Below are 25,136 nucleotides of genomic sequence, written 5' to 3'. Positions count from 1 at the left end.
CGCCAAGCAACTTGAGGCATCGCACTGCACATGAACAGACGTTCCACACTTTCGCGGTGCAATGCCTCAAGTCGCCCGGAGGGACGCACACGCGGTGCAACTCGCCTCACTATTTAGCCAAACTTAAATTTTCAACTCGGGTACCAGTAAACGATAGCACCAGTGAGCAGTGAAAATAGGATTGAATCCCAGAACATAATATTCAAGCACTATAAAGTTCCCTACAAGTTTTAATGCATGTTTATTGAAAAAAATTAGGCGCCACCCTCTTGCTTTGATATCACATTTGAAGTCAACGTAATTTACGTTTCAAACTCAAATCTTGTATAACTTAAGTTGTTCTTGGCTAATCTATAATCTATTCAGTGGCGTCACAAAGGCACTTTGGCGTGCCAAGGAAGCTTTGAACACGCCACGAGACCTGTGAAACTTGCTTTCAACGAGTTGTGCCTTTTTCTTGTGGCACTGCGCTTTCGTAAAAATTCCCCTGTGTTCTCAACGGCAAGTATCACACCTCACACAGGATGTTAAAGGGGCACTGACACCCAAAGGTTGTATTTATTTTTTATTGTCTAAAACGATGCACGTTACAGTCGTAGACACACCAAAAAAAGAATGCATAGCAAAAAAAAAAAGACTTTCTTACGCGCGTGCGCCTTTTTATTTTTGCAGTTTTTCTCTCCCGCCCTCACCTCCTCGCTTCTTTTGATTTCTGACGTCAAAAATCATGAAATTTAGAAGCTTTGTAGGCGACATTTCTATAACGTTTAATAACGGCTATTGTAAAACATCTTGTAAACCCTGAGATGGGTTTACAACGATTTTGTTGTGTTCGTCCGTTTTTTTATCGTTCCCCATCTCAGGGTTTACAAAATGTCGATTGATTACCAGCTCGCCTGCACTCTCTCACTGCTTACAATTGTAAAACATGTTTTTAACACAATTGCGAACTCACTACAGCCCTTCTTTTTTAAATACCAAAAATCGGAGCTCGTTGTGATGCTGCCTCCTAAATTTTTATCCTCCCCCGGAAAACATGGTGGCGCTCGACGCACATAGCAGAGGGTGATCGGTGAGTCGGGGAATCGAACGAAGCGATCTTTTTTAGATGCCCGACTTCTAAAAGGAAATCATCAAACAGTCAAAACAACTGGGTTTGGTGTCTATGTATCATAGTTTCGGTTGGGACACCGCCGGGGCACCGTCGTCTGCTCGAAGTGATAGGCAGCACGGCACTCACGCAGGAAACCGGTTCCCCGGTACGGTAGTTTCCGCAATGCCGGCGCCCTTTTCTCCCGCTCCTCACCTCCTCGCTTCGGGTCGTGAAGACACGTTTCGAAGCGGAGGCGTGAAAGAAACTCAACTTGCAGGAGCCCTCAAAATTTGACGTCACTCCAGTGCCGCAGATAGCGCGGGAACTTCAAATTCGGCATTTGGAAATTGTTTTCTTACTTCACAAATACTAAATTTTCAAGTTTCGAATCTTGAGGGTAAGAGGGTAATGTCCAGGCATCGTTTTCAATTGTTTCAAACAATAAAAAAAAAAGAGTTTGATATGTCAGTGCCCCTTTAAAGAATGTCTTCGGCAAATGACGACGAACGAGTAGAAATTGTGTCTTTAGCACGCTGCCGCCAACCCCTGCAACGCTAGCAAAACGAGAAAAAACGGCATGCAAGATGGCCGTCCAGTGGCCGCACTCGCAGAGCGGGGATGCGCGATCGAGCAATTGTCATTGAGATTAATGGTCTTGCTTTAGAATGTCCGACCTGTCTCACCACACTGGTCCTAAATCATCTGCGTTTACGAGCGTCCATTGCGAGGGGGCGACCTTTTTCTGTTTAGTAGCTCCATTTTTGCACGAACTCTTCACTAAAGTAGCTAAATAGTGACTGCAAAAACGAAACCATGTCGGTGTCTCATGGTTACGCTAGTCACTCCATCGAAAGGGATGGACGACGACGAGGATAAAGGGTCCTGGGTGGGACAGAGTCGGACGACTTGTCTAGAACTTTGAAAAAAGTCACGCAGTGGTCCATCGTGTTCGGGTTCGTAGAAGACATTGTTTTCCACGTGCCACCGCTGCTACCTGGTAGCTAGAGTATGCGTTCATCGTTAATGAAATATTCCATCCTATTTGTGTTCACAATCACTTCATAATTTGCTACTTATATATATCCAATTTGTTATAATGCATTAAATAAGATATATTTATATATCTGTGATTTTTATTTTTAGTTCGACGTCCGAGGCTACTCCCTGTAGCTGTAAAGGGAGCTTGGCGAGCTCCGTTTAACACAGACCTCCCTAAGCGAAAGGGACCTTTATGCACAGTGTGATTACGATCTCTAGCTCCCTTTGCTACAGGTACCTGTGCCAAAAGTACCTTTGCGCTGCCGTGTGAATTCGGTATTAGGTTAGACCAAGGCGAGATTTGGTTTGCTTTTGCCCGAGGTCGCAGGCACGTTCGAACCTGATAACGCGGATAGACGACATGCTTAGTACCTCGGTGGGTGTGCGGCCCGCTCCAAGTGGCACACTGTCGATTTGCTCTTCGGAGTCGGTTTCGAGCAGCATGAACTCTCCATCGACGCTTGGATACATCAGCCTCCCCGGGGTCGTGCTGAAGTTGAGGACAACGGGGGAACCCGAGTCGGCGGCAGGTCTCGGGCCTTCGGCTTCGTTCGGACTGCTGAGTTGCGGTGACGACTCGCCTGCTCTTAAATCGCTCTCGTCCTCCGTGGAGACCGGATCTTCGCGGTTCGACATGCTGATTGTGTACCTAAATCTCGTGGGAAACACTTCGTCAGTCAGTGTCTCAGGTATATTATGTAGTCACATCGAATCCATTTTCAGCTGCACTGGATGTTGAAACGAACCCTCGAATCTTCAGTGCTCCGCATTTCTTGGCAAGCGCAGACACCAATAGTCCTCCTTGTCACTGCTCCGAAAACGCAGAGAACACAACGAAAATCCTAAAGGATTTTGCACAACAAAATTCCCGAGAAAAAAATTACCAAATCTGCCAACTTGAACATGTTCACTAGCCTAGATTCAAAATTCCTTGCCGGATATTAAGCAAAGGAGAAGTTAGTCTACCTTGCACGGATTTCTCTTCAAAAACAATCGGTTGTGCGTTACGAAGAACATGAAATAAATTTAAACGGGCGAACCGCTCTGCCGACATTTGTTAGAAATAGGCGCCATCCTTCCTCGGTCATTGTTGTCTACCCTGTCGGTGGTGTCGGCTTCAAGGGCTCCAAGCAGACCGAGTCTCGCCAGTTCCAAATAAAAATAAAAATAAAAATAAACTTTTGTTGTAGGACGTTACGCTTAAGACTTAATTTTTATTTAACAGTGAGTGACTGATACGGATACTTTTTTGAACGTTGACAATATCTAGATCTTATTTCAGTAGATGTCGTAGCGAACGTCCAAATCTTGCAAAGATACACTTGTCCATCCATCAAGAAAAGCTAGGCACAGGGCCAAGCAGTTCTGGAATAGGCGTGTTTGTGCGTTTTCGGATCAAGTGAGCGCGTCTGAAGTTTGCGGTGGCGGTCATCACTTCCCACTGTACAGTTACGTTTCGAAATATGTTCGTGATACTCGTTTGTTAGTGGAATATTTAAGGGAAGCAGAACCATGGACGACCTGCCGGTCGATCACGACGTAATCGTCGTCGGAACAGGTATGCACACACACATACGTGAGCTTCGCTCCTACCCTTCGATCAGCCTTCGAATACATGCGAAGTTCCCGTTTCTGTGGCGCACGATCTTTCTACCTACACTCGGTTTTGGTATTCGCTGTTTACTAGCCAGTTCTTGCGGCGACAGGTTGCAGAATTCGAGCTTCGTTGATGACGGCAGAAAGTCTTCATCGTAACGCGGGGTGCGATGTGACACTTCTGCGCGATTGTGCTTCGCGTGGTGTTTTGTTTCACCTCACGTTGGACCACGGTGGACGTTACGAGCCATCGGAGCCGATCTAACACCGTGCGAGTGTCACATGGTGTTCCGGAGGGACGCGGCGAAGCGTGGGGTGCATAGTCACGTGAAAACACAGCGCCGGGTTGACTGGGATGACTCAAGGCATCCGCTGCAGTTCAACTGTAGTAGTTCGTTTGTTGTTAGAGTGAGTAAACAAAAAAAAGTTTAAAAAGAGAAGAAAAAAAAAAGGTTTGATGAAATTTGTAAGCTTTTGTGCACTACCGATTCGAGGGTGTAATGTGAATCTTCAGAATACTCGCCTTTCGCATACGCCGACACCTCACGACAACAAAAGGGTGGCGGGCACTTCGCATGTGCGACGCAGCATTTCGGCATGCCGCGAAGCTGCGTGGCTGTTTGTTGTGCCAAAAGGTACTGCGGAAGCAGTGGAATAAGCTTCCACAAGTTTCTGGCGGGCGCTGACAGAAGCAGAAAATGGATCATATGCATGGGTCGAAAAAAAATGGTCACCTTGCACGGACGACCGATTGTGTGACAAGCCCTCGTTGAAGGTAACTGCAGAGCTTCTGCAATCTTTGTTCCGAGCACTGAGGCACTGATATGCTTAGGGAAACTGTCGTCTGATCCAGACTACCCGGACTTCGTTCCTACGGTGTTTGCACACAAGTTGCCGTTTAGTGTTCCTCCGTTGATCGCTACACTCAGGCGTCGTGGGGTGTACTGCGTCGCGGCAGCTTCGCGGCTCGGACGACTTATAATGCGGCGCCTTGAGCTGTCAAGAGCTCACAGTTTCGTATCGAGCCTGTGACGTAAAAAAGGGCAGTTAAATTTCCGACACGAACGACTCCCGATATATTCGCACGTATAGTGCTCAACCAATTCTTACCAGACTCAAAGTGTTGCAGGCCTTGAGAGATTCATACGTGTGCACCGTGTCGGCCGTAAATTAGCTCGGCGAAAACACCCGGTAGACGTTGGCGCACGTTGTGCGCCATCGAGGTTGGCGGTAACAACTTGGCCGACTTGGCACCGGAGTGCCAACATTCAAGCTCGCAGCATAGGGAACCTTGAAGGCAATGTCATCAATGCATGGTTTCTAGCTATATTGCTGCTGCTTGGGCTCTGGCAGCGAGCGCCAATAGTCGGACGTAACAAATAACAAAATACAACAAAAAAAAAAAAAAAGCCAGAAACACTGCAGCATCTTGGGTTAGCGAATGTACAGCCCGCCTTGCAATGGGGAAAACACGGCGAGAGCAGTCGTTTTTGCCAACACCCCTCCTGAGCATGCGCCACACGTCGGTGTATAGGGTGTTTTCACATGACGTCAATTCTGTTTTTTTCAAACATATTTATCTATTTAGAGGTATTATGTTTCAACCTCTTGAGGAGATGTCGGCATGGTGAGACAAGCTTTTGAGCACTATGTCGTACGAGGAGTCGAATTTTTGGAATGCTCGCCTTTGGCACACACCAGAGAGCTCGTCACTACAAAATGGTGTACGAAATTACGTCGGTGAAAACACTTAATTGAGTATGTGCCAACTGTTTGGCACTTGCGAGTAATCGCGTCACCATCCATCTTTTGCTAATGTTTCCAGGCATGCCGGAGTCCATCGTTGCAGCAGCCATAGCCAGGATCGGTCAACGAGTTCTTCATTTGGACAAGTATGCAGTATTTCATCATTGGAGGGGCTTCTGCAAATCAATGATTGTTCATTTGCACAAAAGAAAAAGTTTCAGTTACTATGGAGAAGGTGGTGCACAATGTCCTTTAAACCAGGGGTCTCCAAACTTTTTGGCTAAGGTGCCTGTCGAAAAATAAATAAGCAAATATAAATAAAGAAAAACTAGATGCATAATCCTAGATAAGCATATGAATACACAACTAAAAGTTAAAGTAAAAATTAAAAAAAAAAAATCTGAGCTGGTTAAAGAAACATATTTTATTTTTAAAATCAGTATTTATGTAATTATGACATTACACAATAATTGGGACCCAGTAAACTCGCCAGGCCTAAATCAAAGTGCATGGGAACTTTGGCAAGTTCGCTTAGGGGAATATGCAACATGTGTGACACGGGACACTAAGCACAATATACATGGAAACACGAGGGAATTTTAACATGCATAGTTACTCAGATGTGAGACAGAGTGATGCTGGGGAGGACAATGGCTAACGGATAATATAAATGAGAGAACACATCACAGTGGCAGCTTTTTCTAGTTTTTTTCTGGTATCTTCGGTTTGCGGTTGGTGTGCAGTCCTGCGGCGTTTATTTGCGCGCTTATTTTTGTGCTTGTAGCAGTGGGCTTGCTGGGAGCGGACTGTGGGCTGGGCTTCAATGGAAGGCCCACGGCCAGCTACGGGACGATCGAAAGACCACCCCTGCTCTAAACTACTGGCTGTGACACAAATAGGGTGTTTTAGTAGATCTCTCCAATTATACCGACAACAATAACCAATACTGCACCAACGCCTTTGCTCACGCATCGTATTGTTGTCGGGAGTTATTGGAGGTAGTGGAATGACCTGCTAACACTCTCTAATGGCTTTCTCTTAATTACTTAGTATAATACCAAACTCTGTAAACCATTTGAAAACAGTCCTAGATTAGTTGCAAGATGCTATTATTTTTAAAATCTGATCTATATTGTTTATTTGCACATGTGCATTATATAAATTTGTCGATAGATAGAAGTAGTGTAAGTTCCCCAGACACTAAGTGTGAGGATTTGATTATTTGCAGCATTATATTCCTTTTAAAAGGTTCTGTGTTGTCATTCTGTGTCCAATCCATGGAAATAAAAGTTTTAAAACGTTGTATTCTTCAGGGAAGCTCATTATGGCAGTCTCTGGGCGAGCTACAACTTCACAAGTCTACGGGAGTGGATGTTTAATCGGGTAAGTGCTAGCAATACATGGTTTTCGAGAAGGAGAGGAACCATGATGTTTTCATTGCAAAGCTAAATTTCATGCCAAATGAACCAGGCCTAACTTCAGCCCTCACAAATTTGGTCTAAAAAGATTGTATGTGTTATTGGTGATGTAAAGGTACCTTTCCAATATATTTTTGCTATAATTTTTTTTTTAACAACATTTTGAATTTTGCAGAAAACAAGCCCCAAGGGGTAAAAACAAAATTTTTTTTTTTTTGAAAAAGCTTTGAAACTGGCATGCGAAATTAACACCATTTTTATACTTAATTTTGTCTTGTGTGTAACTGCAGCGGAAGGCTATGGCCTGCCGCGCGGCCCTGGCAAGGCATTCTTGCGCATCCATCGCAAAGTGCAAAGATCTTGATAGTGCTAGTTCTTCTAGTGGTCCATGTTTTTCGAGTGCGACCGCGAGAAGAGCGGCCGTCTGCCATTCTTGTGGTCTCTGAGCATGAAGGGTTTTTGCTGATAGGTTTAGTATTGAAGCGAACGTGGTGGACTAAACGTTGTATACAAATAGTGCCAAATGACGCCAACTTGAACTTTGCTGCTTGTGCCTATGAATGAGCCGACAAAGCCCAGCACCGTGATCAAACAGATCAACAAACAAGTGAAAAGCGAACAATATAAAGCAGAAGTTGCACGAGAACTTAAAATTTACATCAAACAAGTGGAGTGGCCAATACACAGCGGAATATGCAAGGAAATTTGATATTTTGATTGAAATCGATTTTTCAGACTGTTTGATTATTTTGACAATTTCGGATTCCTCTCCGAGTCCATGGTCGGCGACTGTACCTACTAAAAACAGTGTTTATTTTGCAGTCTCGTTCGAAACCTTTTTGAAAAATGTAGTATTTTTTATCCCTTGGGGCCTGTGTTCCGCAACATTCAAAGTGTTGTAAAAAAACCTAAAAAAAAATAGTTATAGCAAAAATATATTAGAAAAGGTACATTTGCATCACCAATAACACAAAATGTTTTTGAACTGAATCCGCGAGGGTCGAATTTAGGGTGTAGGCCTAAATCGTTTGGCGTGGAATGACCCCTCATGCATCGCTGAACGCTCAGTCTCTGCCCAAATCTAGCTCTAGCGTTGGGGACCGGATGCCAAAGTTTCAGCATTTATCCTTACCTGACTGCAAAAATGTTCCAAAAGCCGGGTGAATTCATGATTGAAAAGGTTTACTCCGACTTAACATAACAAGTTAATAACAAAAGGTACAGACGTTTCGCCACCTATGCAGGTGGCATCTTCAGTATACACTGACACAAATGAGGTGAGGTCGACCAGTCTACTTATCACACACGTCCCCGTAAACGTCCGGCAGGGGGCCACGGTTGGTGTTGCACACCGATGAGTCACGGCGAATGCACCAGGACTCGACGAATTTTCTTTGGGATAAATGCAAAAATGTTCCAAAAGCCGGGTGACCGCCTCTGCAGACGGTCAGAGGGGGGTCGTATACAAAGTGCAGTGCGGGGATTGTGACGCGACCTACATCGGCGAAACGGGCAGAAAGAGGGCAACGAGATTGAAAGAACACAAAAGGGACGTTGCCAAGGCCACCCATGCCACGCGGTCCAAGACGGAACTTGTCGAACACTGCTGGACGACAGGACACAGTTTCGACCTGGACAATGCGACGACGCTGGCCCGAGAACAAAGGTGGGGGCAAAGAAAATTCGTCGAGTCCTGGTGCATTCGCCGTGACTCATCGGTGTGCAACACCAACCGTGGCCCCCTGCCGGACGTTTACGGGGACGTGTGTGATAAGTAGACTGGTCGACCTCACCTCATTTGTGTCAGTGTATACTGAAGATGCCACCTGCATAGGTGGCGAAACGTCTGTACCTTTTGTTATTAACTTGTTATGTTAAGTCGGAGTAAACCTTTTCAATTACCTGACTGAAAAGTCCTAATCGATTTTTGGAAACTTTCAATGAGAAAATGTCACCAGAAAAGCCTGCTAGTACATGGAGAGGAATGGCATCTGCTACCACGAACGGACTCCATTTTCTCATGAAAAGGTCCGAAAATTACTTGTAACTTTTGAACTTCTGCTAAAGCCATATTTGGGGCAAAGAAAGTGTTTGGTGATCCATAGCTTATTTCAACAGTGAGCAAACCTTGCATCTTTTTTTATTTCCCAAATGCCCGGTGCATTACTCTGGAGTGCAATGGAAAAACAAACAAAGTAAAACAAAATTAGTGGAGTTGCAGTATTTTTAGGCTAGGCGGTCCAAGCTACTACGATTATGAAAGGTATAAGACCCTATCACTAACCTGCCTCGTCATTCGCAAAATTCTCTTTTATCACTGGTACCACAGTACTTGTGCGACATTACTTGAACTTAGCACTCCAGTGAGGGTAACATGATGGATCAAATAACTGAGCTGATGTGTGGTTGTGGAATTGCGGAGATACCGACATTGTTCTTGCCTTGGTTACCAATTTCAAGTTTTCTCAACACTTTCAGAGAATCCGAGTGGAAGAAGAAACAGATGCGTCCAGCTTTGATGCATTGCTCCATGCCGGCGAGAGCTATGTGTTGACTGCCCGCAACTACCCAGTCATCTCAAACGCTAAAGAGATTGTGAATGTGTAAGTCTGTTTCAGCAATGTTCCTGGTCTTTCCCACGTTTTGCATGCAGGAGAAGAGAGGAAAATGTTGTAGTTTTTGTCAGTGTTGATTTCTTTTGATAGAACTTGTGTCTGTAAGTGATCACCCTTGCTGCTGAGAGATATTTACGGTGTTGTGACTCGGGGCTTGTCCATGTAGTCGATCTCCGCTGGAGCCATGCGTCGCCCAGGACATCGGGCAGAGTTGGTAGCGAGCCAGGGTGTCTCTTCTCAAACTGTTTATTTACATTCTATGTACAGTCTGCCGTACGGCATGAGAACAACGTGAGAACACACCGAGAGCGCGTAAAACCGCTCTTTTTATAAGGTCCCCCTTCCCTACGTCTCTAGGCCAGGACGCCGTTCCCCAACTGGTCAGGCCCCGCCCACTAGCACGCACAAGCACACAGTGTAGTAGCGGCCGGACATCACATCCCGGCGCCGAGTCACTCCCGCCCTCGAATGCCGCGCCGAGGAGGCGACAACAAAGGGTCCACTCTCAGCCTGGGAGACGACGCTGGCCGAGGTGGTGCCGATCTCTCCATTAGGCGGCTTTGTGGCACGAAAAGGGTTGGGCCGGAACAACCGCAAGTGGCGTCCGAAGATTATCCGTGCTGAACACACCCTCACGGAGGTCCCGCAGCTGGCGCACCGTCATCCGGAATCTTCGCACAATAATCCCCGGTTCCTGCGTCGGGTGACCCTGTTTCGGGCCAGTGTAATCCCCGCCAGAAGTAAGGGTCCGGCTCAGCTTCGCGCCTAGGTGTGGCGGCATCAACACGGTGGTCCTCCGTCGAAAGCCATCCCTTTGTCGCCGCTCGCTTCGTTTCCGGGCTCAATCTCAACTGACCGGAACCATATGGCGACGATTCTCAAGGGGGTTCCCCAGTGCCGGGTGGTTTAGATAGAGAGGGTCTGGTCCGGGGGCCATTCATAACAACGGCGTTGTTTGGGCATGGTGAAAATTGAGCCGCAATCGGTCAGTATTTGCAAGCTCAGATATAACTTTAGCATTGACTATATGTTGATCGCAATTAGCTGTAAGTGATGCACTCATTTTTCTTTTCTTTTTTTTTTTTTTTAACTGGCCAAGAAATCATTTATTTATTGCTCTGAACTGATTGCAAGTGCTGAGCAGGCCACAGCTTTCAGATGGCACCGGGGAGATGCATGCGTCAGTGAGATTTCATTATACTATACTTTCAAATTTATAAAACGCAATATTATTTTTTTTAATTTTAAATTTTTGTTAGTGCATTTTACACAATGGTGCGACTTGTACGAATATTTTTATATAAGTATGGACCTTAACTGCGGAAACTTGTCATGGAGGTTCTATTTCTCGTTCGATATGTTGATGACAATATTTAAACTTGCTCTCGCTTGCACATACTATATTGCGATCATAATACTGTAAAATCCCGTGAGAGCGCCCACCCAAAATGAAGAAATAAGTGGTGACATATATGGAGTGGGTGATCTTTAAGAATGTGAGTGCAAACTTTTTATCAAAAATTAGTGATAAATACAAGGGCCACCCTGCAAACTACTTGAAACAGGAACTGATACTGCAGGTCGCGCACACGAAAATTTGCGCTCCATGGTGTGATCAACATGCGGGAGTTTGCTACAAACTCTGGTGTCATGGTGACTGACGCCGCAGATCGCGGATGTAGCAGGTTCGCCTTTTATGGTTCAATAAACACACAAGAACTTGTACAAACCCGGCTGTCACAGGATAAACATGTGGGAACCATAGGTGACACTCAGTTGTTTGAAACGACGCTTTATTGATTGAAGTCTCCCCCCCGACTTTTTATCGAAAAAGGCTCGAGGTACACCGAAGCACTTATGAGTTGTGAATGCGAAAGCACGCATGCCGCTCTTTGCTCCCTTCTTTAATCTGCGGCATACAACGAGCTGACCTTGGGCGTGGAACAGTGCAGCCGCTGCCTCGCGGACACGCAGTGCCATCGGGTGAGCAATCATTCAAACTGTTGTGTGCCTTGCGGTGCGAGGATGGAACAGACAGCAACGTAGTTCCCAGCAGAACGAACCCTTTGGTTTATTCCATGCGCCCTATATATTGCCACGCGCCGTACAACCGATAAGAGGCAAGCGAACGCGGTGATCAGTGATAACACAACAGTGTGATAACACAGTCAAGGTGACACCACGCAAACTGACGTGCAGCGGCCAGTGGGAGCCTCATTGACGCATGCCAGCCAATGGGACTGAAGTGTAAAAAGTGCTGTTGGCTCGCTTTGCGCGTGGTTTCATTAAGGTGCCGTTTTGCATGGTTTCAAAGGTGATGACATCGGCTCTCTCCATGAGACAGTCAATGCTTTCGCATTAAAACACTTTGGCAAATGGTCAGCCGCCGCGAAGCGGCATGTACGGGTGGGCCAGGTGGGTTAACACTTTTGTAAGGAGCTGCCGCAGACTTTCGCCGCGAAGCAGCGTGAACGAAGGGGGTGGTTGGGGCACCCTTCGTTCACACGTGCCCCAGTCATATGACATTCACTAGACCATAGATTCACTCAAATGGCAGCTTTTTGCTAAATTGTCATTTGCTCATGTGATATGGGCCCCGAAAACCCATTACAAATTCGCTCATGACACGTGCCGAGTGCGCATGGGATGGGATTCCCATCTGGCATCGCGTGATATTTGACGGGAATCAGGTGGGCAATGTACGGAATTTTCGTGGTATTGATATTCAGCCAAAAGAACAGTATGAGCGATTTCTGAGGGGAGGGCGACCATATGGGATCTTGCGGTACACATGGAGCTTTCCAATGCAGTTTCGGCGCGCTGACCGTGCAAATATGTGGGTGCAACTTATTGACCGGACAAAATGGTATATCTCGAAAACCCGACATTGAGGAAACGCAACATGCATCCCTAATCTCACATTCTTTCCCCCTTGAAAATTGTTTCAGAATAAACCCTGTTCACATTTTCTTGTCCACGTATGTCTGCCAGCACTTTTTTCTCAGAAACGAAGAGAGATCAAAAGTGTTCAGGCTTCTTTCTGTTCTGCGGTGGTCTACAGACTCTGAACCTATAGGCAACCAAAAACGTTGGATCTTATGCGCAGTCCCGAGTCCATCCCGGACCGTCAAGCACCCAGTCCCTGCCCCGAGCAGCCGGAAGCAGCCGCCGACGTTAACCTGGCGGTTGGCGAGGCGTTGGTTTCGGCCTCGGCGGAAAGCAGCTCAACAGACGTCGAGAGCTGTCCATGTCCCGAGTTGATCTCTGCTCATGAGTGCCCTCGCCCGGTGGCAGACGTCCCGGGTACAGACGACGTCGGCAATGGGACGCCGGTCCCCACGAGCTCCGACGAAAATGGCAGTCGGCGTATGTTGTTTGAAGCTGTCCTAATCCTAATAACAGTTCAAAAAAGTCTATGTACCCGCTTTTACTAGAATGTTTCGTGTTAGTTTGTTTTTTGTTATTGCCTTGTTCGTTATGTTTTATGTTGCACCAGATGGGGACAAGCGCGAACTTGTTTGTAGACAGGGTAGCAGGACATCACGTGACCTTGTGTCACGTGGTAATATGCCCTTCGCTTTCTGAATTGACTCTTTAAACTTCTAAATAAGTAAAACAATTGCTCCCGAAGTAATGCATTTCATAGCGTATAAGACTTTGGGGATGAAGGTCACTGTAATCTTTTTCCCTCCGTTTAAGGTTACAGTGGCAGTGATGTGATTGCTGGGCCAATTGCGCCGAACTGCGCCAAGGGGCTAACCCTGCTACATCCTGCTATATTTTGCCGAAATATGGGTAATCTGCGCCAAGCCTGTGCCAAAAAAAAATAATTTCGGTCTCCTTTTAAAACCGGAACTAAACTCTGTGCCGTAAGTGAGCATGCATGTGTAATGTGGCGCAAGCAGCTGCCCGACACAAAGTACCCTGCATCAATTGTCCATCTGGTCTGGCATGGTTTTCCCACCGTCTCACGTTTCGCGCTCGCGTCGTCTAAAAAGGCTCGTCTTGTGTCTTTTTTTCTTTTTTTTTTTTTTGTTATGTTTTTAGTGTTGCACGTGGGTGTGTGTGGACATTCCGACGGTAGCTTGTTGGGTACCAGCCATGCCGTCATGCTGTGAAACGAAACCATGTTTTTGCACGGCGGGAGTTACTTTGCGAGCTGAAGCACTCGCTCTCCTGAAAGCAATGGCCATGAAAAAATTATAGTTTGGTCCCAGCCTTCCAGTCACCATGGTCGTGCGACGTCGGGTGTTGCCGTCCTCACGTCGCTGCAGATATGGCACTTACTAAAAGGAAACTAAGTACCGCCGCATGTTCAGCAACATCCTTGTCCTTCTTTAAATCATACGTTACTACAAAACTTCCTCTTTAACTCAAAGTTTGCTGTGTCGAAGAATTGATTTCCTAGGTTTCTCTCGGTGGGCTTTCTTTCGAGAGGGACCTCGGTATGTGAAAAATCTGCCACGAAAGAAAGTTGGTGAAGGGAAGGGAGCTAAAGTGAAGAAGGCAATGTCTGCACGCTGAACCCACACAGCGCGCTTGTTTGTCTCGAGCTTAGTCGTTGCACAAAGCGCTCGGAGAACTTTTTGACGCTGACGTACAATGTTTTGCATCGATGTGCTCAGGTTCTTTTTTTGTGTGTGTTTAGCTTGTACCATATTTGCTGGCCTGGCAAGCATGCGCCGTTCGACTGTTTTTTGTCGTATGCTCGACAGTTACATTTTGCATATAATTCCGGAAATCAATGGGCGACGGAGCGGAGTTTCATGGCATGGTTTCGATTTCGATCAAACAGCTCCTATCTCCGTTCACGCAACGAAGCACGCCCAACTGCAAGCCTGCCGAAGTTGCCCTTACATGCATACGTACATGATTGCACGACGGAGGCACCAGCCAGGATGCTTGCAATCCATTATTTTACGTTTGCTTACTTTTCACAAAAATCTGGCACGTCGGGAACCAGTAAAACGGTGGCAAGCGGTTTTTCGAAATTGCACAACAATGCCTACAGCACTGTACACTTGTGGGATGTCTCAGCAGTAAAAACACAAGCAGCGAGTCCCATGACAACACGTCACATCAGAACACAACACAACATGAAGTGCCCTTCATTTGTCCAGGACTTGAAACAAATAATTTTATTTTTCTAAGAATATCTGCTCCAAAAGCCACTTTTGCTGCTCCAAAGAACAGTTTTGGTTGCTCCAAAGGCCACATTTGCTGCTCCAAAGGCCACATTTGCTGCTCCAAAACACTGTTTTGGCTGCTTAGAAAGGTGCTCCAATATGGCTTAGGCCCATCACATCACTGCAGTAGCGGTGCTAATTTTTGAATACTTTACATCGCAATTATTAGCTGAGACACGATTGCATGGTGGACGTATGCTTTCAGTATGCTCTCTTCTGGCAGCCACCCTAGAAGATCCCAAAAGTTGGTAATTCTGTCCGCAGATCCACAGATTCCCTAGAAACAAGGACTTATCTCTAAAGATAGCACCACCGATTTTCACACACGCTTGCATGCATCAGAAGCTACGCTTGGGCCTGCGAAAGGGTGACATTGCAGGTGTTTGATCGAACACTAATCAATTGTGCGGGTGCAGCGACTGTCGCGGACCCCGCGGAGGTGAGCGGCAGCGACAACAGTTCGCTCGACGCGACGTTCGGAAGCATGACACAACGTGGAGAGTCATCGTTGGAATCCGACGGAGCGTCCGGTTCTGCCCAAAACAAGGTCCAAGTCAAGGAAGAGTGGTCCTTGGCGAAGATGATCGGCGTCTCTCGCAAGTTCAATCTGGATCTTGCGCCCAAGGTGAGAAATAGTCGAGCTGGCAGGGTCTAGCGAGTGGTTTGGCCGCTACTGCTCCGCCAGGATGTACGGCCTGCACGAATATTGAGGCCCATTTGGCTAGTCCCTTTTAGGTGGCTGCATTGGATTCGCTTTGTCCTTGCCCTCATTGATGAAGCAAAGGAAGCTTTGTTCTATTCTCTCTCTTAAAACGGTGCCTCTGGCCGAAGCGAGCTTAGCAAAGCCACATAAACTGCATCGGCAAGTGGGAGACTGTACCTAACGTACAATTGTATTCTAACTGTACTTCAAGCCTTGAGTTTATACTTTTACAATTTGGTGCATTCATAAGACCGATAGAAAAACACTGAAAAACGAGACAGGGGTGAGGGGGCGGAGAGGGAGGGGAAAGGGAAGGGAGGGGGAGGGATGTGGTGGTTATCATACTTCTTCTATAATGAGGAGGCCTAAAGTTTGAACCTCAGCCCTGTCAAAGTTCGTCTTTTGGTGACTTTCTAACCTTTATCTTCATTTGACTGGTGTGGTTCGCTCATCTGCATACTTTGACTATTTCTCCATCCCTTTGCACACCAAACCCAATCCACTGAAATAAACCAATTTCTGTGGAGTGGGTTTCGTCACAATCCGGGGCAGACCTGGAGGCAGTGCTGCTTCGAAACAACGAGCAGAAATCATCCACATTTTTATTTATTTATTTATTTCAATACCTTCAAGGCCACACGGCATTACAGAAGGGAGTGGGGGAGAAACAAAAGTACAAAAAATAGAATTCAACACATATTAGTTAACATAATAGTTTTCAATGGCAGATTTGAATGCAGGAGCGTCTGTGATTGTGGCGATGGAGGTGGGCAGGTGGTTCCAGTCATTAGTAGTTCTTGCGATAAAAGAATAAAAAAAGAGCTTCGTGCGACTGAAAGGAACGTTGACTTTATGGTGATGATCATTTCGATGGGATACATACGATGGTTCAGAAAAACGCTCTTCACTTAGATGCTGGTTGTGATGATAAATTTTGTGAAATAAGGACAAACGAGATAATTTTCTACGCAATGAAAGATTCGGAAGATGTAAAGTTAGTTTCATGGATGATACACTGGAAAAACGCGAGAAATTAGACAAAATAAAACGTGCGCCACGATTTTGTACAGATTCAATTTGATTAATTAGAAATTCATGGCCTGGGTCCCACACCGAACTCGCATACTCAAGCTTGGATCTAACGAGGGTCTTGTACAGTAGTAGTTTTAATGATGAAGGAGCTTGATTGCCCAAAGCTAGGCGTGACGTCCAGAAAATGTGGCCCATAGTGTGCCGAAACAAAGGGCGGAAATTGGTGCAAGTTCTTTTCTATCGGCTCCCGCTGCTTTCATACTGGTTACGCTTTGTTTCGCAAGCCCCGTAAAATATGGTATTTTATGGCGTTCAGCATCAATATAAGGCTGTAATAAAAATTGACAATGGAGCGTCCGACCGACTGCGCTAGGACCACTTATGACTGCTTGCAACGAGATAACACACTATACTCCGTCTCACCCTACGATGGACTGGGGCCGAAAGGCTGGGGTGGGTGGAGCACTACCTCAGAAAAGCTTGCATCCGCGTTGTAAAAGAGTGCGTGAGAGAAATTCCAATACGCAGAGTATGAAGAGCACTAATCTTGCGCATATGGTTCTCTGTTGTGATAGCGCACTATTTTATATTGGTGTAGTAAACGTACATGGTATTCAGTTTCATAAACATTCGTAAACATGTTAACTGTTTGGAGAAGTTGGATGCTGCGCAGGCAACACTGACAGAAAGTTGTTCCGCCTTAGCCATTACAATCCAGTCCAATCTCTAACGCTCGATCCAACTCATCTTTGTTTCTTAAAGGCCACTGGTTCTGATTCCGGGTTCTCTTTGCCACATCGCTTTCAGACTGTATTTAATTCCTTCAGTAGTCTTTGGTAGTAGCAAGCAGATAGAGCTGCCGGGAGGGCTGAATAAGCAGACGAAAAACTCGCCTCCGCATGACGTGTCTTGGTGCACTGATAGGTACAACAGAGCAAATATACCTCGTGGTTTCTAACTGGCTCGTGAATGGACTGGCGGCCTGTAGCATTGGGGTTTAGTCCATCGTAGAATGAGACTGCAAGTCTGTTTCCTTCTTGTGTGCCTGTGAGTGTGACTATATCCGCACTGTTTCATGTAAGCATGAATTACCAACTAGCCCAAGCATCCACATTATCGAGACGAAGTATAGCACCATGTATCGGGTAGTGCTAATCCACTTCCGGTCTGGGTATACAGTATAGACCACTTACAACGTAACCGCTTATATTGCAGGACCGGGTATAACGCGGCTTTTTTAAACCACCAATTCGCCTCCCATAGAACTCCATGTAATTACATACCGCCTAAAATGCAGGCGCGCGAAGGGAAATACCGGTTATAGTGCGGTCTCTAAAACAGCCCGCCGACCGTGCCGACCGACACAGCGAGCACGCTTCCCTGTGCGACACTATAGTCCGTTGCAACCTAAGAACGAAGGGCGAGGGTAAGACGGGCCGGGGAGGAGGAAGCAGACGGAACGCTAAAGAGAGAAGGAAGGTTCCCCCTCTCTTCTCCGGAGTTCCGTCTGCTTCCTCCTCCCCGGCCCGCCTTACCCTCGTCCTTCGTTCTTAGGTTGCAACGGACTATAGATAACCAAGATAATGGCGTTAGCTGCAAGCGGCACTCGTGGGGCAAGGAGGTTGCTCGAAGAAGCAAGGAGGAGCGGAAGAGAGAAGCTTCAGTTGCCATAGCGAGGGAGGGACGCACGCACGTGTCGTTCGTGTGCGTGCGTTGGAAACAACCACAACGACAGACCAATCGCAGGTCGAGGAGAAGTGTTTGCGTGCGTTGCATGCGGGTCGCAGGGCAGCTTCTTGCTTCTCCTATCCGCAAACATGGCGTCGGTTGTGATCGTCGACGTAAACGGCGTGGTGGAAACTCATCGTTCCGCGTAAAAGCGCTATCCTTGACTGTGAATTTTCGTTGTGTGTCGCTATGATAACCCAGCACGTACCGGGAGGAAGATCCACATACTTGTGCGGCGATGTCGTGGCGGCACACTCAAGACGGCAGAAACGCCCAAGTCGTCGTGTTTGTTTACTTCGACTACAGTGGTGCTTTCTAAGCATTTGTGTTTTCGAACATCGCTCGAATTGGCTTTTGGCAATGGCTCTTGCAGCTCCTGTTCAGCAGAGGTCCCCTCGTGGAGCTGCTGATTTCCTCCAACATCGCCCGTTACGCCGAGTTCAAGGCGGTCACGCGAATCCTGACGCATCACGATGGGACTCTGCAGCAGGTCCCGTGTTCGCGGGCAGACGTCTTCAGCTGCAAGCACGTGACCGTCATCGAGAAGCGGATGCTGATGAAGTTCCTCACCTTCTGCAAGGAGTTTCAGCAGCACCCCGAGGAATACCGAGGCCAGTTTACGGTTTTTGTCTGCTTACAGTAGGGAGTTTTAGCAGGTCGTTTCCACACGAACGGTTCGCCCTCGAACGTATCCGCGACGCCACTGCGCATGCGCGCGCGAGTCGTTCGGGGAGTTGGGAGGCTCTTCTTGTTCGTTTCTCCCATTCCAGCCGCTGGAGTCGTCACCGCAACGCAGCCAGCACCGTTCACGACTCGGGTAAAAAAAAAGATGGCGGTCGGTTTGGCGACCGCCTTCGCCGACCGAGCCGAGCGTTAGGCTTAGGACAGCGGGAGGCGATTCGCCATCCTGTTCGTCTGCTTCATTTGAGAGGTTGAACCAAATCATTTCGAGGACTGCTCACAATGGTAAGCGATCGTGAATGCTGCAAACTGTGCATGCTAGTAAATTTTTGCGATCTGCGGGCAGACTAGCTGCCGTGGCGACCGCGAGCAGACAAAATGATTTGGTTCGACGGCACACAACGTGAACGATCCTTCAAGTTGAAGATGACGGAGACACACCGCATACCTTTACGGTCGTTCAGACACTTTTTACTCGATCTAGCTTCGCAGTTCTCGAAATTCCGACCAGCAAATGTTACGTCGGCCGTCTTGTTTACATCAGTCGTACGCCGGAAACACGAGCCACCACGGATTTACACGTTGTAGAATGTTTCACATGTTTACTAGAAGATGGCGCCACCGTTAAGCCCAATCATCATCATCGTTTACACGGTTGCGTCACTTTCACGATTCACTAAAGTATGTGAAATTTGACGTACGGTTTCACGGAACGGACCAGCTGCACCGTTCGTGATTTCGGAACCGTGTGCTTGAAAAACGACTCGCTAAAACTCCCTAGTATGTACTATAGCACAGTGTCGGTTCAGGGGTGAGCCAAGAACCGATACAATGCACAAGCCCATAGAAACCCATTCTTTCACACTTGACATAGGGAGTGATCACGTGTGCGACAAACGCGACAGAGCTGCGCCCCTGCAGCTGTTGTTTCCTCTTCGCCGGTGGGAGGCAGACGACATCTCTTCTGTGATTTTCTTGTAGAGCTTCTGGTAGTTTGTTGACAAAAACGACCGGTCCTCTCTATAACTACGTGAAATATTGCAAAAGCGCCGACTTCAATCAAGCGCCCAAGTAGGCCCTGCCCGTGTACACCGCTGCTCCTTCTGTGCTAGGAGCAGACGACGGTCTTGGTTGCTCCGATTGGAGGGACGTACTAGGCAGAGACAAAGGCAGGCAGCCTTCGGTGTCGGGCACTATTTATTCAATCAAAGTTTGGCACCGTGACATCACCGTCCCCTCTGCATAAAAAGCAAACAAACTCGTACGCCGTATAGGAAAGATTGAGCTCTTTTAGAGTCAGTAGGTTTTGGTAGCATTAGCCAATGACGGAACTTTGTTCTTGGTCCGATAGCTTTTTATCGACTGTACTCGCCAAGGACTTCCAATATTGGCAAGCAGAGGGAACTGTGCTAGTAGCAAATTGAGACTGGCTAGAAACTAACTGCTGGAAACTTGACTGCTGTCTGTGTGCAGGGTTTGAAGGAAAGCCTTTCAGGGAGTTCCTGAGCACAAGGCAGCTGACACAGAACCTGGAGCACTACATTCTTCACGCCATTGCCATGGTGGATGATCATACCCCTACTCTACAGGTGGGACTCTCTCCTATTCCATCCCGTTGTCTGGTCCTTAGAAGCTCGTCGAGCTGCACTAAATCTTCGATGACAAATAAGTAGCGAGGTTAAGACCACAATCTAAGCACACTACAGCTGATGACAGGCTAAGAACCCAGCAGCTCCGCCTCCAGCGTGCGCTCCTTGCCTTCCAGTGCGCTTGGGCTGTGCATGCAACTGATTGTTATCAAAGGCAGGAAGATTGCACTGGAGGCAGAGCATCTACTGAATTCTTAACCTGTCACCGACTATAATCTATAATTAAAAAGCTTCCATCACAATTTATAGCAGTAGTACCATTTCAACTGCCACTGTCCATCTTCTGTCAAAATTGACAGCCCTTGGTGGGGAAGCAGAGGACAGAGAAAGTTGCTATTCACTTTGTTTGCAAAGCTGTGTGTCTTTCTCCGCTCACAGTTTTTGTCATCCCACCGACCTCTAAGGAGAAACGTACGTGGGTTCATGGCAAGTCTCCACCTCGCTTTGTGAATGGTGTCCCAAGACCTATTTCTGGGTACCTTCAAGTGTGCTTTGCGTGGGGTGATGACATCTTACGATCTTGCTCGCGACGTTTCTTGTTCTTCATTTTTTCTGGAGCTCGTGAAAGCGTGTCTCCTAGCACGAGCTCGTGGCATTGACAGTGCTACGGCGACATTTCGTTACCGGCTACCTCTTTGTTTATTTCTAGTGAGCATGTGCCGTCGGCGTCGGGTACTGCAAAGAATGGCATCTCCCTAAACGGGACATTGAGGCACCCTCCTTATGTCTCGGGGAATTTTTTGGGCAGGGTCTGAAGTCCACACAGAAGTTCCTGGAGTCTCTGGGGAGGTATGGGAACAGTCCGTTCCTGGCTTCTCTGTACGGAAGCGGAGAGCTGCCTCAGTGCTTCTGCAGGTTAGTGGGAAAAAAAAAAAAAAAAAAAGTTTCTCGTTTTTTTAAGAATTGAAAGGAAAAATTTAAGCACGTCTTTATGAGATCTGATAAACACGGAGACACACGCAAAATTGATTGTGGATGAGCTGGGCACATGCTGTGTGTCTATGTGTGTTAGACATCATGCAACGTCATGGTGTCACGTGACATGTGATGTTGCATTGTCATGTGATCTCGTGACATCACAGTCACTTGATATCATCTGACATGATATGATGTCATGTGATATCAGGTGTCATGTGACATTACAATGTCACGTGATATCAGAATATCACGTGATATCAAGATGTCATGTGACATAGTAACGTCACATGACACCTGAACTTGGCATGTTGTCACGATGTCATGTGACACCCTTACGTCAATGTCATGTAAGACATATAGCCTCTGTGGGGCTATATGTTGCTTGTACGACTTTGACCTGTGTGTCACTCGAGCGCAGTGCTCGAGCGTTATGTGTGGATTTTTTCGGGAAACCCAGCCCTACGGTGCTTTCTGTGGTCACGCAACCTCTTCGGTACCCAACAGATTGTGTGCCGTCTACGGGGGCATCTACCACCTCCAGAGGGGACCCGGTGCCATTGTGCGCAACGAGCAAGGTGCCTGTGTCGGAATCATCTCCAATGGCAGACGCTTCAACTGCAAGTGAGCTCCCGCTGCCCGTCTTTTTGTATCGCAGCCTATTGATTACTAGTGTTGCGGACTAGCTCGGCATAGAATACCTTGTGGATAAAGTTGCCTGTGTCTGGTACATACCAAGGGCACTCTAAATGCATAGCACCACGGTGTCACAGCGTCATATGGCATCACGGTACTGTCGAGACCTGTTATAACGAAGTCAACGGGAATCGGAAATCACTGCGCTATATCCGCTTTTTCGTTATAACCGACTTTGGTTATAACGAAGTGCAAAAGGGAATGGTAAATAGTGATTGCTTCGCTGTAGCCGCTATTTTGCTATAACCGACTTCGTTATAACCGGTCTCAACAGTATCATGCAGCGTCATGGTGTCACACTGATTACTAGTGAGAATGCTGCAATGTCATCATGGTGTTCACATACACTGCGATGTCATCACGTGGGGTGACCATGAACCGTTTCTCTATGATGTCACATTCACACTGTGACATTGCCAAGAAAGGTGCTAAGAACTGACCCTCTAAATAGTATGCATTTAAGGAGACATGCGCCAAGGGAAAACATACTTTTAATTATTTATGATATCGAAATTAAATTTTTTGAGTTTGTGGTGCTTAACCTTCTCATTATTAATCTGGTGTTAGATTTGATATAGCTTGTATTTTTAGGTTCTCAGTGCAATGTACATGTAGAAAAAAAACATGTTCTTGTGTGCACATTAGGCATGGCAACAGGCACAAAAAAGTCTAGTACAGTGGACTCCTCTTAAACGGAACTTGAAGGGACAAGAAAATTTGTTCCATTTATCAGAAGTTTCATTTAAGCAAAGTAAGCAAAATTTGTGTATTATTACTTTGTTTCAAAAGCTTGAATTGTAGCTAACATGGCTGACTAAACAAAACAAGGTTATTGGCCTCTTGTTAAATTTTAAAGTATGTAATGTTGACGATTGGGAGGCTGGAGAAAAACTCTGTGCACATCTCCTAAAGCATCAAACACAGCTAATGTTGCTAAAAACAAAACAAAAAACATAAATGAGTTTGTATGGCATTGTCTAAGCACTTTTGTCACAAACTCTGAGTGCATTGCTGAGAACCTGGACAGAAACTCTGTGCACTTGTTTTAAAGCATTGAACACACCTAATGTTGCTGGCTAGAAAGAAAAAAAAAGAGTCAATGACAGTTTGTTTGCCATTGCTCAAGTACTTCTTCACAATGTAGGAGTGCATTGCTGAGAGGCTGGGCAGAAACTCTGTCGAACTGTGATGTTCAAAGTAGCACTGCAACAGTGTGACGGCATCTCTCGCTGCACAATCCGGCACTGAAATGGACTCAGGATCGCACCTCATGTTGTCATAACTTGACTGGTCTTTGTCCCGAACTCAGCAATCAGTTCCTCAAGTCTTTCCTCACGGCATGTTGCAATGTTTGCATCCAGCGTTTCATAGTCCTCCCGCATGAAAGAAGTGGATTGGATAACCGAACTGAAGAGGGTGTCAGCCTCAGCAACCAGCGGCTGCAGACATCTCTATCGACTGCCGCACTTTCTCCGGAAACAGTCTTAAAGGGCAACTCCGCTCAATTCCGAAAAATTGAGGCTTACATGTGATTCAAATTCACAAAGCATTACTAAACAGCTCTACGTCCTCGGATTCACGAAATGTGTAATATTATTTGTGTAATCTTAATTTAAACATCAGGTGATACTGAAACCGAAACTTCGGTTGCGTCAGGCAACATTGGTCTCGTGTCGTCTGAGGCATGGCCACGTCACATCGAACCACGTGGTCTTGTGACGTTCGTGGGGGCGAGGGACAGGACACGCAACGCGTGCAGGTCGCTTCGTATGGCGTGGACGGTGATGGCTTGGGAGAGTGGGGGAAGGGGAGAAGACGAAAGAGGAGAGGGGGAGTGGAGAAAAAGCGCGCAGGGCAGCGCAAACTAGCGCATCAGCGTTACGGTGGTCACGTGGGCGCCGTTCAGCCAACACCGGGAGGAGAAACTCATGACGTCATCGTTCAATTTCGCTCTGAGAAGTAAAAACAAACAAAACCCTGAAGTTCTCGATCCCCATTTGAGCGAAAATCTCTCGGGCCTTCTCCTCCAAGAGGGGTCCATTGGTCGGCAAATTGGCACTGCGTGCACGCTTGAACAAGAGTAGAAGCACGTCCTCAATTTTACTTCAACCATCGTCCGCATCCGCATACGGTCCATTCTGAAGCTCCCAAGCTCGACGGTGTTTTCAATCTTTCCTTTGTTCTTCAATATCCTCGACAGCGTGGACTTAGGGATCCCAAATTTCTCGGCGATTTCAGTCTTTGTAAGTTGGTTGCGATCAAGTTCTTGAATTACCTTGACTTTCGTTGCGAGCGAAAGTGTGTTGTGTTGTCGTTTTTTGGCGGTTTTCATTGCAGATGTACGATTAACGCGATTAGATATGGCGACGTCGTTTACGCGGGAACATGTGCTGTCGTTGGATCGGCTTGGCTAGGCTATGGTGGCTTGGCTATTGCTCCTTTTTATAGTTGTCAGACTGCCACGGCTATTTCCAATGTTTATACAGTAGAACCTCGTTGATACGTTTTTCAGGGGACCGCGGAAAAAAAGCGTATCAACCGGGAAAGCGCAGCAACCGATAACGCACTTAAAGGCACTCTATATAAGATAGGAAGCAGCTCTTATGCAATGGTTTATTTTATGCACTTACCGAACTCTTTTGGACTCAGACACGTTCACAAAAACGCGTAATATCCACCTGCCGCTTCGAACTAATGGTATGCAGTAAAAGTCGTTTCTCCAGAAGCCGCAGTCCCCTCTCTCTCCGCGCAGTCATGAACGTTTACGTAGCAGCGCAAGGTGTCCAACGCAGCGATCGCGTCCGCAAACGTGGGTGCAGCGTAATCGTTGGTTTTTTGTTCGTCTTCTTCATCACTTTCTTCGTTGTCGGCAGTAGTGAGGTCGGCCACAATGTCCGCTATGCTCGATATCCGAACGATCAGCAATCTCTTGCGCCTTCTCTCGCAGAATGCCTCCGTCGATGTTGACACAAGATGCCCGGGCTTGTTTGAACCATACCAACAGGGCCTCCTCTAACTTTGCGTGTTTTGCCCCCCGAGC

General features: G+C 46.9%; 2 protein-coding genes across 3 annotated transcripts in view; one reads left to right on the top strand and one right to left on the bottom strand.

The window, feature by feature from the left end:
- Positions 1 to 3,231, bottom strand: part of LOC8041957 (centrosome-associated protein CEP250) — a 30,200-nt gene extending 26,969 nt beyond the window's left edge. The window contains exon 1 of the mRNA XM_040214455.2: positions 2,504 to 3,231. Within this exon, the coding sequence (XP_040070389.1) occupies positions 2,504 to 2,767 (264 nt within the window). The 5' untranslated portion in view covers positions 2,768 to 3,231. The remainder of the gene's footprint in view (positions 1 to 2,503) is intronic.
- A 223-nt stretch (positions 3,232 to 3,454) lies between these two features.
- Positions 3,455 to 25,136, top strand: part of LOC8041958 (rab proteins geranylgeranyltransferase component A) — a 33,999-nt gene continuing 12,317 nt past the window's right edge. Inside the window, exons 1-10 of one of the 2 annotated variants that reach the window (XM_029983998.3) lie at positions 3,455 to 3,689; positions 5,553 to 5,619; positions 6,787 to 6,856; positions 9,370 to 9,494; positions 12,613 to 12,872; positions 15,109 to 15,317; positions 18,529 to 18,766; positions 20,310 to 20,425; positions 21,234 to 21,340; positions 21,908 to 22,024. In XM_029983998.3, the coding sequence (XP_029839858.2) occupies positions 3,644 to 3,689; positions 5,553 to 5,619; positions 6,787 to 6,856; positions 9,370 to 9,494; positions 12,613 to 12,872; positions 15,109 to 15,317; positions 18,529 to 18,766; positions 20,310 to 20,425; positions 21,234 to 21,340; positions 21,908 to 22,024 (1,355 nt within the window). In that variant the 5' untranslated portion in view covers positions 3,455 to 3,643. The remainder of the gene's footprint in view (positions 3,690 to 5,552; positions 5,620 to 6,786; positions 6,857 to 9,369; positions 9,495 to 12,612; positions 12,873 to 15,108; positions 15,318 to 18,528; positions 18,767 to 20,309; positions 20,426 to 21,233; positions 21,341 to 21,907; positions 22,025 to 25,136) is intronic. The other variant, XM_029983999.3, reaches the window with a different exon arrangement.

This window comes from Ixodes scapularis, unplaced genomic scaffold (assembly GCF_016920785.2).
Source record: "Ixodes scapularis isolate PalLabHiFi unplaced genomic scaffold, ASM1692078v2 PGA_scaffold13__105_contigs__length_92229423, whole genome shotgun sequence".
NCBI classification, from domain to species: Eukaryota; Metazoa; Arthropoda; class Arachnida; order Ixodida; family Ixodidae; genus Ixodes; species Ixodes scapularis.
This window is presented reverse-complemented; position numbering and strand designations above follow the sequence as displayed.